Below are 16,368 nucleotides of genomic sequence, written 5' to 3'. Positions count from 1 at the left end.
ACAATTGATTCCTCAACACCTGTCAAATTGCAATGAACATTGCAACTCAATTCAAAAAGGGATTATGGAGTAACGAACCTCCTGGTATGGGCTGATCGGTCCCTATACAACCGGTGTCAGTTTTTTTATGCATTGCCGGCAATAAATCTGACTTGTTTCCAGTGAGAGTTTGACTCTGCAAAGGCTACCCTTTGTCACCATTTTTGTTCGTAACTTTTTTTGGACAGAATTTCTAAGTGCAGCCAAGGCGTAGAGGGTGTCCGGTTTGGTAGCCTCATCATTGCATCTCTGCTCTTTGCAGATGATATGGTTCTATTGGCTCCATCAAGCTGTGATCTCCAATGCTTACTGGACCAGTTTGTAACAGAGTATGAAGTGGCTGGGATGAGACTCAGCACCTCCAAATCTGAAACCATGGTCCTCAGTTGGAAAAGGGTGGCCTGCCCTCTCCTGGTCGGTAAATGAGATCCTGCCCCAAGTGGAGGAGTTCAAGTGTTTTTGGGTCTTGTTCACAAGGGAGTGAAGAATTGAGCGGGAGATCCAACAGGCAGATCGGTACAGTGTCTGCAGTGATGCGGACTTTGTATTGGTCCGTTGTGGTAACGGTAACGGTGGTAACGTTGTGGGGAGCTAAATTGAAAGGGGAAGCTCTCAATTTACCAGTTGATCTACATTCCTACCCTCACCTATGGCCACGAGCTGTGGATTGTGACTGAAAGAACAATATCCTGAATGCAAGCAACCGAAATGATTTTCCTCCGCTGGGTGTCCGGGCTCTCCCTGAAAGATAGGGTGAGAAGCTTGGTCATCTTTCCTGTTCAGGCTGTAAACTTTGCCCTTGAGTCAAATTCTTCAAAACTTTAATTTTGACTACCATAGCTATGCAGATGATACACAGTTATATTTAGCAGTGTCTCCAGATGACTACAGTTCAATTGACGTATTGTGCCACTGTCTAAATCAGATAACTAGATGAGCCAAAATTTTCTTCAACTAAGTCACAACAAAACCAAGACAATTGTTTTTGGCAATAAAGGAAAGGGAATTGCTGTGAGTAAATTCCTGGACTCTCTATCTTTAAAAACCAAAGACTATGTCCAAAACCTTGGTGTTCTGATTGATTCCGACCTGACTTTCAGCAATCATATCAAATCAATCACAAAAACTGCTTTCCACCATCTGAAGAACATATCTAGAGTGAAGTCTTGTATGTCTCAAGCAGACCAGGAAAGGTTCATCCATGCTTTTATCTTGAGTAGACCTGACTACTGTAATGGTCTTCTGACTGGACTCCCAAAAAAGAGTATTAAACAATTGCAGCTCATTCAGAATGCTGCAGCTCGCTTTCTGACCAAAACAAAGCAGTCAGATCATATAACTCCAATCCTAAAGTCCTTGCACTGACTTCCAGTCAGCTTTAGAATAGATTTTAAAGTTCTGCTACTGGTCTATAACTCACTAAATGATTCCAGCCCTTAATATATGAAAGAAATGCTTACGGAATACAAACCCTGTCGAGCTCTGAGATCAACTGACTCAGATCAAATGGTGGAGCGCAGAGTCCAAAGCAAACATGGTGAATCAGCATTTAGCTATTATGCTCCACACAAATTGAATAAATTGCCAACACAGGTGAGGTCAGCCCCAAGTGTGAATGTTTTTAAATCCAGGTTAAAAACTTTTTTTTTTCCTTTTTAGAATATATGCACTTTTTGTGCATATTACTTGTACTGTATGTAGTTTTTAACTCTTTTTTTAAAAAATATATGTCATTTTTATTGTTTTTAACCTGTTTTAAATGTTTTATCTCTTTTTCTAATGCTTTTAATCATGTAAAGCACATTGAGTTACCTCGTGTATTAAATGCAATTAAATTTGCTTTGCTTTGGTTCTTGCGGTGTCTTCTGGTAGGAAATGGGAGAAGGAGACTTGGTGGTGGAACGCCAAAATACAGGAAGTCATACAAGGAAAGAGATTAGGGAAGAAGAAGTGGGACACTGAGAGGACTGAAGAGAGGCGAAAGGAACACATTGAAATGCAATGTAGGGCAAAGATAGAGGTGGCAAAAGCTAAACAAGAGGCATATGACATGTACACCAGGTTAGACATGAAAGAAGGACAAAAGGATCTCTACAGGTTGGCGGGATGGAAGTGTTGGCGGAAGGTGTCTGGTGTTCTATGTGACAAAAGAGTCTCCGCTAGGATGAAAGGCTAAGTTTATAAAACAGTGGTGAGGCCAGCCATGATGTAGGATTAGAGACGGTGGCTCTGAAGAAACAACAGGAAGAAGAAGTAGAGGCAGGCAGCAGAAATGAAGATGTTGAGGTTCTTCCAAGGAGTGAGCAGGTTGGATATTATTAAAATTGAACTCATGAGAGGGACAACCAAAGTTGGATGTTTTGGAAACAAGGCTGGAGAGAGCAGACTTCGATGGTTTGGACATTCCAGAGGTGAAAGATTGAGTATATTTGTAGAAGGGAGCTTAGGCTGGAGCTGGCAGGAAAAAGAGCGAGAGGATGACCAAAGAGAAGGTTGATGGATGTCGTGAGGGAAAATACGAGGGCAGTTGGTGTTGGCGAGAAAGATGCAGAAGATGGGCTAAGATGGAAAAAGATGACACGCTTTGGCGACCCCTAAAACGGCACAAGCTCAAAGGAAAAGAAGAATTATGACGCGGATCTTTTATTACGTTGTTAGAGAAGGAGTCCATTACGTCGTCGGACGCAGATGTCTGTAATGTTCGGGAGGATGGCTGTTGACGGACCTTTTTTACTATCACTGTTGCTTTTGAACACATCCACGGACACCACACTGTCTTCTCCCTTTCGTCTTTTGGACATATCCGGAACATTCGCCAACTTTGAACATTCGCTGGAAATAACATTTGTCTATTTAGAACATTCGTTCGACTTTGGTGACTATATGTCGTTTGGCTAGTTAGCTCGTGCTACATGCTACTAAACTGTCTTTCAATTTTGTGTTGATTTGTTATTGTTTAGTGTTGTATTGTGTGTGTTAAATTGTCTTAAACATAATACAAATGCTTTGTTATATTTTCCTGGTTTGACCAAGGGGATTTATTCAAAGTTCACACGTAACATATACTATAAATTGTGAGCCAACTTAGTCCCCCCCACTCTTATTTATTTTTTCTAGCTCTATACACACCTGTCATTTGGAACCCACAAAGCTCTTGTCCTTTGCACCTGTGCAATCCATTTTTTACGACGAATCGGGTCTTTTAGTAACGTGTAAAGAGTGTATCCGTCCTCTTGAGTATTCAGGCAAAATCCAGCAACACAACAAGCCAGCATTTTGGCAATAACAGATTTCTCACCTGTGCAAGAGGTAAATTCACCCGACTCTGCAGCTTCCGGCTGCTTCTTCAACCCCACACAGTTCGCAGATTTTTCATGGCGTGAGATGAAAAAAAATCTTTATATGGGAACATTTTGACATGCTATGAACAAACGAATGATATCATTCCAGCCGATTTTTTTATTTATTTATTTTTATTTCCTTGGTGTAAACAACGTACTAAATTTCATGTTTTTGGTGTCAGTGGCATTTTAAATGATGTTCGGAAAGACTAGAACCCATCTTGTGGCTGTCTGGCCAAACTGAGGAATTTGTGAAGAGACTTGGTGAGAGATCTAAAGAAGAACCTAAAGATGGTGTGGCTGATATGCAGTGGGATGATGGGCAAAAGTTCTCGAAAGTCACCAGTCACTGGGAGTGTTGTTCAGTTGTCAGGACAAGATGACTAGTTGCAATCTAAGAAATGATGAATGTGACAAAGTACAGGGATATCCTGGACAAAAACCTCCATAGTGCTCAGGACTCTTCCACTTTAGTGGACATAAATTTTGGAAGTTTGATGTTGTTACAGTCTATTTGGTCCAATTCTAGCCAAGAAACGCACTCCTCATTGTGCTGCAACGATTTGCTGATATTGTAATTGGTTTGCTAAATGGTGTATAAAGTTGGGAGAATTTAAGCCTCTCTCCTGTTTGCTTTTCTGAAGAGTGGATGGACTGATTCTATTTTTTTTTTCTAAAAATTACAGCTCAGTCTAAGGTTTTAAACAATTTAACTGATAAAATAAACTAAATTATACTAAATAATAGTAAATGGAATCACTGAAGATAATATATTCTTCCCAGTAATGATGTACAGTGGTACCTCTACTTTCAAAATGAATCAGTCCCTGAAGTCATTTAGTAACGGGAATGCATTTTACATGTAAATAGCCTAATTAGTTCCAAGCCCCCTGACCCTCCCCCCTGCCGCCAAAAATAGGCATTCAAAGTGTATATAATTTAAAGAATAATACCAAAATATTTTAATTTACCTTTTAAAAAAATAACCATTCAAAGTGTACATGATGTAAAGAATAATAAAACATAATCGCTTACCTTTGGATTGAGCAACGATCCGAAGAGAAGGGTGCATGATGAGGCATCGTGTAGGACAGAGTAGGAGGCATGGTCACAACTTAATTCCACTAAAATTAATAAATTCGACAAACTCTGAATTCATAACAAATGAACATTAACTTTCAATGTTTTGTGAAGTACCAATCCAAGGATGTTCGCCTTTGACTGCTTTTAATAGTCTGTCGGAAATGTGAAAGGCAAACGAAATCGAAGTGAGCGATAGCCTGACTAGTGGTAACACATTTTCCGGATGATTCTTTTGAATAATTCGGAAATGTCATGGAATTTCGTCAAAACTTATATTCTGGCTGACATAATAATGGCTGCTTCCTACTCTTCACCGGAAACTGCTCCTGCATTGTCGTGTGTTGCATCGCCTCCAGCCTTTCGGTTCTCCGTTGAAAGATCCTCGTGACGCTCCTGAACCAACTCATTGATCTCATCAGCCGCTCCCAGCGAAACAATTTTCTCAACTTCAGGTTCAACCGTCACTTAGAAACTGTCCAATTCACGTGGAGGAGCAACAGCAGCATGAGGCCATGTATATGCATGTTTTTCATATTTCTCGATGATTTCTTGTTTTTTTGTTTTGATGGACAAAACAACTCTTGTCGTCTTCTCACTGGCACTGGCCATTAATTACTTGGGGCCAATGGTGAAAAAGCTGAATAAATTCACAAAGCAGTTGTACAGTATGAGTATGCACGAGGATATGATGGATTTGGTGACAAAGATACCGGAAGTGCATCACAGGTAAAGATTGACTTCCAAAAAAAAAAAAAAAATAAGATTGTTGATCCTAGCCAATAGTGGAGGCAAGACTCAGGACAGAAGTATCTGCGGGCAACTGTATGATTTCATGCCTAGAAAGAGTACCACAGATGCATTATTTGCATTGAGGACATTGTGTCTTTGTAGTTCTAGAGAAAGCCTATGACAGAGTACCAGGAGAGGAACTGTGCTACAGCATGCGTAAGTCTGGTGTGATGAAGAAATATGTTAGAATAATAGAGTACATGTATGAGGGCAGCAAACAGTGGTGAGGTGTGCCGTAGGTGTGACAGAAGAATTTAAGATGGAGGTGGGTTTGCAAAAAGGCTCATCTCTGAGCCCCTTCCTGTTTGGTGTGGTAAATGATAGGCTGACAGATGAAGTTAGACTTCTAGGGAATTCCCTTGGACCATGATGTTTGCAGATGATCTGAATTGAAAGCAGGGAGCAAGTGGAGGAACAGTTTGAAAGATGGAGGCATGCACTGGAAAGGAGAGGAATGAATATTATCCAAAGCAAAACAATGTGTGTGTGAATGAGAGGGGTGGACGGGGAAAAGTGAGGCTTCAGGGAGAAACGATAACGAGGGTGGACGACTTCAAATTAGGGTCAACAATCCAGAGCAATGGTGAGTCTGTTAAGAAATTGAAGAGCTGGTCCAAGCAGGTTGGAACAGCTGGCTGAAGCTGTCTTAAGTGTTATGTAACACAAGAGCCTCTGCTAGGATGAAGGCCAAAGTTTATAAAAACGGTGTTGAGGCTAGTCATGATTTATGGATTAGAGACGGTGGTACTGAAGAGACAACAAGAAGCAGAGCTGGATGGATAAGATGTTGAGGTTCTCCATAGGCTGGAGCAGGTTGGATAGGATTAGAAATTAGCTCATTAGAGGGACAGCCGAAGTTGGATGTTTTGGAGACAAGTTTCGGAAGAGCAGACTTTGATGGTTTGGTGAGAGAGTGAGTAATGTTATACTAATACTCTAGTAATACTAATACTAATTTACCTTCGTCTTGCAAATTCTTAATCAATCTGTAAAAAGTTTTACGCCTCTTGTTGATTTTCTTGGGGAATTGCAGTCACTATGATTTGACGGGAGGGTATGCGCCAGGGCGTCATCACTCTCGCAAATCTGCACAGTTGAGCACGAAAAATCACACGCATAAAATTTATGAGTACAAATACATATGTATATATTGAAAGACTTCTTTTTTTGTGCAGTCTTGACCAATGTTCACTAAGCTGCGCCACTGCGTACTTGTCACACACTCTCAGTGCACATGAACAACAGACTGACATTTTTTTTTTTTTTAAACACAGAAGCACACAGTCTCTAACAGTGAGATGCTGCTCAGCCTACTTCTACTTCCTAGTTTACCTGACACTGCCCCCCTCCGCTCTTAAAGGGGTACACTCATAATTACAAACAGAACACACACCTGCAACATATCTGCGGGCATGACTGGTGGACCACACCCGTAACTTCACAGTGAGGAAAACAAGTATTTGAACTGCTATATTCCAAATTCACCCGCTTGGAAATCATGAAGTGGTCTGAAATTTTCAAATTAGGTTCATGTCCACTGGGAGAGATATAATCTAAAAAGAAAAATCCACAAATCACAATGTGTGATTTTTTTTTTTTTTAATGATTGATTTTTGATACAGCTGGAAATAACTATTTGAACGGCTATCAGTTAGAATTCTGACCCTCAAAGACCTATTAGTTTGCCTTTCAAAGTCCTCCTCCACTCCATGTATTATCCTGAATCACATGCACCTGTGTGAGGTCGTTTGCTGCAGAAAGACGCCTGTCCACCTCATACAATCATTAAGACTCAACCTTGTAACATGGCCAAAACCAATGAGCTGTCCAAATACACCAGAGACAAAATTTTACAACTCCACATGGCTGGAAAGGGCTATGAAGAAATTACCAAGCAGCATGGTGAAAAAAGGTCTACTGTTGGAGCAACTGTCAATCTCAATCGGAGTGGAGCCTCATGCAAATATCACCTCGTGAGGTCACAATGATCCTTAGAAAGGTGAGGAATCAGCCCAGGACTACACAACAGGACTTGGTCTATGACCTGAAAAGAGCTGGGACCACCATTTCCAAGGTGACTGTTGGTAATAAACTAAGATGTCATGGTTTCAAATCATGCATGGCATGGAAGGTTCCCCTGCTTAAACCAGCACGTCAAAGCCCGTCTTAAATTCATCAATGACGATTTAGATGATACAGAGGAGTCATGGCAGAAAGTTTTGTGCTCAGATAAGACTAAAATGGAACTTTTTGGTCATAATTCCACTAACCGTGTTTGGAGGAAGACCAAGGATGAGTTCCCTCCCAAGAACACCATCCCTACTGTGAAGCATGGGTTTGGTAGAATCATGCTTTTGGGGTATTTTTCCTGCACATGGGACAGGACGACTGCACTGTATTAACGAGAGTATGACCGCAGCCACGTATTGTGAGATTTTGGGGAAGAACCTCTTTCCCTCAGTCAGAGCATTGAAGATGGGTTGTGGCTGGGTTTTTCAACATGACAATGACCCGAAGCACACAGCCAGGAAAACCAAGGAGTGGCTCCGTAAGCAGCTTATCAAGGTTCTGGCGTGGCCTCGCTAGTCTCCAGACATAAACCCAATCGAAAATCTTTGGAGGGAGCTGAAACTCCATGTTTCTCAGCGACAGCCCAGAAAGCAGTCTGATCTAGAGAAGATCTGTGTGGAGGTATGGGCCAAAATCCCTCATGGAGTGTGTGCAAACCTGGGGAACAACTACAGGAAATGTTTGACCTCTGTAATTGTAAACAAAGGCTTCTGTACTAAATATTAACATTGGTTTACTCAGGTGTTCAAATACTTATTTGGAGCTGTATCACACATTGTTATAAAATCATACATTGGGATTTCTGGATTTTTCTTTTTAGATAATCTCACAGTGGACATGCACGTACGATGAACATTTCAGACCCCTCCATTATTTTCAAGTGGGAGAACTTCCAATATAGCAGGGTGTTCAAATATTTATTTTCTTCAGTGTATGTCTGCGGGCATGACTGGACACACTCATACATTTTTCAAATGTAAGTGACTAGAACTGGTCGTTCATTCCAAACAAAAGTCCCTTCAAGATCCAATCCCTGGATTTTACAAACACTTTCTGTGTTCAAACTCTGCAATGATGGGATGTGGTCGTGTTCCATCCATCCCAGTCCGTGGACACTAAATGTAATCTTGTAGACTGTATCTTAACTTCACACATTATACTTTTTTTTTTTTTTTTAACCTGAACTTCAGGTCTTCTGGAGCATTTTCTGGGATGCCAGAGGAACCCAAAACTGGTTGCCAGCCAATCCCATGGCATATGGAGACACACAACAGCCGCACTCACAATCACATCTAGTTTCCAATTAATGCATGTTTTAGGAATGTGGAAGAAAACTGGAGTGCCCGAGAAAACTCACAAAACTGCGGAGAACATGCAAGCTCCACACCAGGATTTGATCCCCAGTCCTCAGAATTGGAAGGCCAACACTGTACAGCTGTGCCACCGTACTGCTATATTCTAAACTGGACGTTTGTAGGCCCGCATAAGTAGACATGTTTGACCAAAGCACGGTATTATCTAATTATCTTATCTAAAATCTTTCAATTGCTGCTGCGTGAATTCCAAACTGATTTTGGTGAGCTCCTAGCTAAAAATCTCAAGTGAGATTGGTCATTCAGTCATTCAGAAGGACACTCATCTGGATCAAATCAAATCCAGTAAATCCTTTGTTGAAGTGGGGGAATAATTTTTTCCCCTCTTCAGCGGCAGCTCAGCAGGAGAGCTCAAGTTCCACGGCTGATCAACTCGTTGACATTTGACGTCGCTGCACAGATGTGTGGTTCTCTTACAAGTTACCAATCCCAACAAAGCTAATGAAAAAAGAACAAATCTACTGTTGATATAGTCTTGTGAACTGGGAAATTATTTTTGTAATAACTGACTTTTCGATCTACTCAAGAGGCGCCACCCTGTTTTTTGTATTCAGAAGATCATGTAGTTGTCACAGTATGCTCAAAGAAACAAAAAAGGTTTCTTTCATGAGATTGTATTTGAAAAAAATAATTCTGTTGAACTACAATTCAAAAGCACTGAGAGGGTTTCATTGGTTGAATTTCATTCCATTCTTATTACTTTTGTCAGACTCCATTTCTGCAATCACTATGGATTTTTCTTTCATTAACAAGGTGTACTATCACTTTTAGTCACGTGTACAGTATATTGTATGTTAAACAAATGTATTTGACCATCTGTCTTAAGATGAGAGCATGTCAATATTTTAAAAATCTTTCTAAAACTGTTTTAACTTCAGTTTCAGTGAGCTAAAGCTTACGGCCATGCTACCCTGAGAACGCCCAATCTCGTCAGATCTCAGAAGCTAAGCGGGTTCGGCCCTGGTTATTACTTGGATGGGAGACCGCCTGAGAATACCAAGTGCTGTAAGCTTCCCTCCCCGGGTAAAATGCAGAGGGGTTGCGTCAGGAAGGGCCTCCGGCGCTAAACTGTGCCAGACAAATATGCGTGCATCTGAGATGACACGCTGTGGCGATGCCTAATGGGACAAGCCGAAAGCAAAAGAAGAAGAAAGTTAGAAAGGCACTAAAGAGGATGAAAAATGGAAAGGCAGTTGGTTGAAAGCAAAAGATCAGTGAGCTAAACATTTTACATTTTTTTACAAGAATAACAAATTCACCTTTTTACACTCAAATCTGTCCTCTCTCATAAACCGAAATTATTGTAATAAAGCAAAGCATTTATGAACTGAAACCTTTTTTTACTCTTCAGGAGTGAAAGTAAATGTCATATATTTGTAACTATGAAAATCTCGCTTCTATAATGGTTGACACAGTTGATTGAAGCTGTTTATTGAAAACATTTTAAATAGAAAAATTACAATTATCCATGCATTTTCAAATTATTTCACAAAAAAAACCACCAAAAATACAAAAGCACACGATAATTTCTTGATGAATAAGTCAAATATAATTAGTCTTTCAGTTGACTCAATTATACTTGTGTGCTTAATTGTAAATATGATTTCTTTGGGTTGTGGTCAAATGTATTTGTTCAGCATTTTATTCCATTGAATTAAAATGGAATAGAAAGGCTTCGGAGGACAATTAAAGCAGCACAAAAGATCGTTGACTGTCCTCTCCCCTTCCTCTTCTACACATCCGGTTCTCAACTGTTTGAGCTCCTGCCATCTGGAAGGCGGTACAGATCCACAAAAGGATGGACCAACAGAGTGAAAAACTTTTTTTTTTTTTTTTTTCCCGCACCCAGAGAGCCATCGGCACCCTGAGCTCTCATTGTTCCTCAAGCCATGCTATTAATGAAAATGTGAATGCACGCTGATTTCTTGTGAAAGTTTTTATGCTTTCCATTTTACTCATCTTTTTTATTTTCATGTATTTATATTTACCTTGCTCTTTATGCACTGAAGCAGAAGAAGCTCTCATTGTACGATGTATAATGACAATAAATGGCCTTCTATTCTGAAATGAGGTTTAGGAAGTGTACATGCAAATGTGCAGTAAATGCCTACAACAAATTCAATTGACTACCTTCTGTAAAAATAAAATGGTTTGGAAATATTTTACCTTTTTATTTAAGGATTATTATTCATTAATATACAAATTGTAATGTTTTCTTTCATTAATTATCTGAATAAAGGCTCAGCACACCAGAAGTTCAATTCCAAGAATCGTCCCTGATGAATGTGATTCCAAAACACTGAAAACCTCTGGAAACAGCTCCAGTGCAACCAAAGCTGTGAAAGAGAAGAACACCATTTCTTAAACACCACACAAGAACCAGCTACAATCAGGTAATAAATTGACTTGGTCTTTTGCCACTTGATAGTGTCTTTAAAATTGTGCTTTACTGTGAGACTGTTAATTAGATAATATATTTTAATGATAAAACATTGACACATTCAACACAAACATAAGGCGCATGGTTGATAAAACATACGGTACCTTAAAACAAACAGTGGTGCCCCAACTAAAAAAATTAATCCATTCCAGAAGTCGTTTCGTAACGTGACACTTTCATAAGTAGAAACGCATTTTACATGTAAATAGCCTAATCCGTTCCAAGTCCCCCCTCCCCTATGTAGCCAAAAATAAGCATTCAAAGTGTACATAATGTAAACAATAATACAAAATTACATTAATTTACCTTAAAAATAACCATTCAAAATGTACATGATATAAAGAATAATAAGAAAATGATGTTCATTTACCTTTGGTGTTGAGTGCGTTGCGAGCAAAAAGGTATCGTGGAGTCTTCAGAGGCGAAGGCACGCACACAACATAATTCCACGAAAATGAATAAATTCCATAAGATATAAATTTAAAACAAATAACTTTCAATGTTTCCTGAAGTACCAAACCAAGGATGTTTGCTTTTGACAGCTGATAATAATCTTGCGGAAATTTGGAAGGCAAACGTTATCAAAGTGAGGGATCACCCACCTAGTTCACACATTTTCCGAATTAACACAAGATCCTCGTAGTGAACCAACTTGTCGATGTCCTCACTTCTCCGTCGAAAGAGCCTCATGGTGAACAAAGTTGTTGATGTCCTCTTTAGTTTCGAACCTCTTGAGTCAAGCGGCAACAGCATGAGACCACTTGGCAGCAGCATGATGGCACTGACCATCAAATTCTTGGTGTCCATGGGGAAAAAAGATGAATAAATCTACGAAGAAGTAATCGAGAGTATGCAACCGTTTGACAATTTGGTGGTTAATACGGGAAGTATGTCACGGGTAAAGATTGACGTCCCCCCACCCAAAAATTGACGCCACGCTGACCCAATGGAGGGATGTGATGGCAGGAAGATGGTCCGTGCTCGCCAGTGGGTGAGCTGCTCTATTGTGCCACACATACCAAGAGACAGGATGTGTGTCATGGTTAAAGATTGACATCTCTCTTAGCCAGTCGTGAAAATACGGTACTTTTAATGAAATGAAACCTCAAAAGCTAGTAATTTTAACTCATGCATTTGGTAAGTCACTAAATTGTTGAGTAATGCAATGAAACTGATTAGAATGCCAATGTTTTAATACATAAGATACAGTGAGTGCGAAAGGAAATCACAAATACAATAGTATTCTGACATACCGTATAGTTAACGGAAACACAGCAATATGGAACAAATTCAAGTAAAGAGTAACATTCAGCTTGTTTTTTTTCTGACCCTGTAGTTAAAATAAAAAATAGCATTTCAGTGAATTCTAGGAAGCACCAGCATGCACCATCATGCTTTGTGCTGCCGACACTGCTAAGGCTGTCACTGTTGCACATCTGTACTTTTCTAAAGTATCACAAATCTATATTGAATTGCATACTGTATCTGAATTTTTTTTCTAGTTTGCAGATTAGGTCTGAGCAGGTTTTTGCAACATATAAATGATAGTATATACTTTATAGTTTCCGCAAGTACAAATACTACACATATTTTCAGTTGCTGTCTTCACAGAGTGTTCTCATCTCATCAAATTTCAAATTTAGAACCTTACATCCACTTCATTCCGAGTCAATACAGAATAGTAACTAGGTATAAATGTTAGTTCATTATGGTCTTTTAAAGTCTGACTCTATCTCTGTGCGCTGCAGCGCATTTCCATGTCTAAATCAGCCCAGATGCCACTGTCCAACATAACGGTGTCAAAGCCCTCAATCTCTCGGGTACCCAGCAGCATGGAGGGAATCAACCATGAGTTAGAGAAGGTCTTTATCAAAGACAATGGGGAGAAGGAGGAGTTAAAGGTAAGGCTCAGTCGTAATTCTTCAATTATCCGTTATGTCTGTTATTTGTCTAGTTCAGTTGTAGAAGTATGCTTAGTTAGTATAATGTTGAGGTTCTTTCAGACTGTTGAACCAACATTTTACCTTTGGTCAAGTCTTTTTTTTTTCTTCAGGAATTAAATCGTTCTGGGATGGAGAAGTGAGATGAAATGTCATTTGTTCTTAATGCATTGTTTTTGTGATTCATTGAAATTAAAGCAGCCTTATTAAGCAAAAGCAAATTTATTTCTATAGCTCATGTCATACACGTTAATCAATCAATGTGCTTTACATGATTAAAAGGATTTGAATACAAAGAGAACATTTAAAATGGGGGGGCTAAAAATAACAAAAAACATCCATCCATCCATCTTGTCAGACACTTATCCTCACAACGATCGCGGGAGTGCTGGAGCCTTTCCCAGCTGTCAGTGGGCAGGTGGTGGGGTACACCCTGAACTGGTTGCCAGCCAATCACAGGGCACATGGAGACGTACAACACTTGCTGTCACAATTACACCTAGGGGCAATTTAGACTCCAATTAATGGATGTTTTGGGGGTGTGGGAGGAAACTAAAGTGCCCGGAGGAAATCAAAGTGCCTGGAGAAAACCCACACAGGCACGGAGAGAACATGCAAACTCCACACAGGGAGGGCTAGGACTGAACCTTGGTCCTCAGATCAGTGAGGCCAAAACTTTACAGCTGCAGCGGTGGCCAAAGCCGGGGACCTTGGCGATCCGAACCCCGGCTACAGAAACTAGCTCTAGGGACATGGAATGTCACCTCTTTGGCAGGGAAAGAGCCTGAGTTGGTTTTGTGGACGTGTACCTGACAGCCTCTACGCGACCCAGCTTTCATCTTCACCAGGCGGTTCCCATTATGAAGCTAGTGCAAAAGAAAGAGTACCACAGATGCATTATTTGCCTTGAGGATGCTCGTGGAAAAGTACAGAGAAGGTCAGAAGGAGCTACATTGTGTCTTTGTGGATCTAGAGAAAACCTATGACAGAGTACCAAGAGAGGAACTGTGGTACTGCATGCGTAAGTCTGGTGTGGCAGAGAAGTATGTTAAAATAGTACAGGACATGTATGATGGCAGCAGAACAATGGTGAGGTGTGCCTTAGGTGTGACAGAGGAATTTAAGGTGGAGGTGGGACTGCATCAGGGATCAGCTCTGAGCCCCTTCCTGTTTGCAGTGGTAATGGATAGGCTGACAGATGAGGTTAGACTGGAATCCCCTTGGACCATGATGTTCGCAGATGATATTGTCATATGCAGTGAAAGCAGGGAGCATGCAGAGGAGCAATTGGAAAGATGGAGACATGCACTGGAAAGGAGAGGAATGAAGATTAGCCGAAGTAAAACAGAATATATGTGCGTGAATGAGAAAAAGTAGAGGGGGAAGAGTGAGACTACAGGGAGAAGAGATAGCGAGGGTGGACGACTTCAAATACTTGGGGTCAACAATACAGAGCAATGGAGAGTGTGGTCAGGAAGTGAAGAAACGGGTCCAAGCAGGTTGGAACAGCTGCCGAAAGGTGTCTGGTGTGTTATGTGACAGAAGAGTGTCTGCTAGGATGAAGGGCAAAGTTTACAAAACAGTGGTGAGGCCGGCCATGATGTACGGATTAGAGACGGTGGCACTGAAGAAACAACAGGAAGCTGAACTGGAGGTGGCAGAAATGAAGATGTTGAGGTTCTCGCTCGGAGTGACCAGGTTGGATAGGATTAGAAATGAGCTCATTAGAGGGACAGCCAAAGCTGGATGTTTTGGAGACAAGATTCGAGAGAGCAGACTTCGATGGTTTGGACATGTTCAGAGGCGAGAGAGTGAGTATATTGGTAGAAGGATGCTGAGGATGGAGCTCCCAGGCAAAAGAGCGAGAGGAAGACCAAAGAGAAGGTTTATGGATGTGGTGAGGGAAGACATGAGGGCAGTTGGGGTTAGAGAGGAAGATGCAGGAGATAGGCTAAGATGGCAAAAGATGACACGCTGTGGCGACCCCTAACGGGACAAGCCGAAAGGAAAAGAAGAAGAAGAAGAAGAAGATTCTCGTAGGTGTTTACATTTTGCTCCAAGCTAGCATGAATGCAGCACTGCAAACGTTTACCGAACAGGTAAATGAGATTGGGGTGAAAAAACACCCAGAATCACCCCTCAGAGAGATTTTAACACAGCTATACTTAACCACGAATTCCCCAAATATAACCAGCACGTAAAATGTCCGAAGGAAAATAACAGTCGAGACCACTGCTATACTACAATTAAACACTCATATCGCGCTATTCCCCATGCTTTCCTCGGCTCCTCTGATCAATGCTAAATCTATTAAGTACCCACATACAGGCAAGTACTTAAGTGCGCAAAGCCTTTGGTAAAATCAATTAAAAAGTGGACCAATGAGGCAAAATTTAGCACTTCAAATCTGCTTTGACTCCACAGAGTGCAGAGTCAGCGGGCATCTGAGATTAATTCCCAGCTATTCTAACAGGTTTTGTCAGTTTCTGTGAGGAGGTGTGTGTACCAACAAAAACTTTGCACACGTTCAATATGCCGTGGTTTACAGCCAGACTTTGGCAACTCTGCCAGATGAAAGAGGTCTCATATCGTAGTGTGGATAGGGACCTCTCCAATCACACTAAAAACCAGCTGACTAGAGAAATTAACATTGCAAAGAGGAATTATGCAGCAAAAGTGTAAAAATATCTTGATGCCAATCACTCCAAATCAGTTTGGCATGGATTACAATGGTTCTCACTCTACAAGAAAGACTTAACCTCAAGGCACCTGGCATTCAAAGTCCTAAAGTTTGCAGATCACACCACGGTAATCCGGCTCTTCAGAGATGGCGACGAGTCTGCATATTAACAGGAGGTGAAGAGGCTGGCGCTTTGGTGTGCGGAACACAACCTGGAGCTGAACACACAAAGGCTGGAGAAATTATTGTGGACTTCAGGAGGTATCCTTCACCACAGCTGCCCCTCACGCTCTCCAAATGTCTTTTTTTAAACTGTAAAAACCTTCAAGTTCTTGGGAATTACAGCCTCACATGACTTGAAGTGGGAGACAAACATCAACTCCATTATCAAAAAAAGCCACCAGAGGATGTACTTATGCAGCTTCTGAGGAAGCATGGCCTGCCACAGGATCTGCTGAGACAGTTCTACACTCCTCCTTCTTTTCCTTTCAGCTTATCCCGTTAAGGGTAGCCACAGTGTGTCACATCTTCATTTCTACCATCTCCAGTTCACAACATCCATCAACATTTTCTTTGGTCTTCCTCTCGCTCTTTTCGCGCCATCCTCAGCACC

The 16,368-nt window shown here is 40.9% G+C and overlaps 1 protein-coding gene and 1 pseudogene across 15 annotated transcripts in view; both read left to right on the top strand.

The window, feature by feature from the left end:
• glcci1a (glucocorticoid induced 1a) overlaps positions 1-16,368 on the top strand; it is a 94,328-nt gene that overhangs the window by 60,989 nt on the left and 16,971 nt on the right. For all 15 annotated transcript variants that reach the window (XM_061841908.1, XM_061841339.1, XM_061841505.1 and 12 more), the window contains 2 exons: positions 10,935-11,088; positions 12,884-13,036. In XM_061841908.1, the coding sequence (XP_061697892.1) occupies positions 12,893-13,036 (144 nt within the window). In that variant the 5' untranslated portion in view covers positions 10,935-11,088; positions 12,884-12,892. The remainder of the gene's footprint in view (positions 1-10,934; positions 11,089-12,883; positions 13,037-16,368) is intronic.
• Positions 9,589-9,707, top strand: LOC133504333 (5S ribosomal RNA; annotated as a pseudogene).

The sequence above is a fragment of the Syngnathoides biaculeatus genome, chromosome 1 (assembly GCF_019802595.1).
Source record: "Syngnathoides biaculeatus isolate LvHL_M chromosome 1, ASM1980259v1, whole genome shotgun sequence".
Classification (NCBI taxonomy): Eukaryota; Metazoa; Chordata; class Actinopteri; order Syngnathiformes; family Syngnathidae; genus Syngnathoides; species Syngnathoides biaculeatus.
The sequence above is the reverse complement of the archived record's forward strand: the minus strand, read 5'-3'. Positions and strand labels throughout refer to the sequence as shown.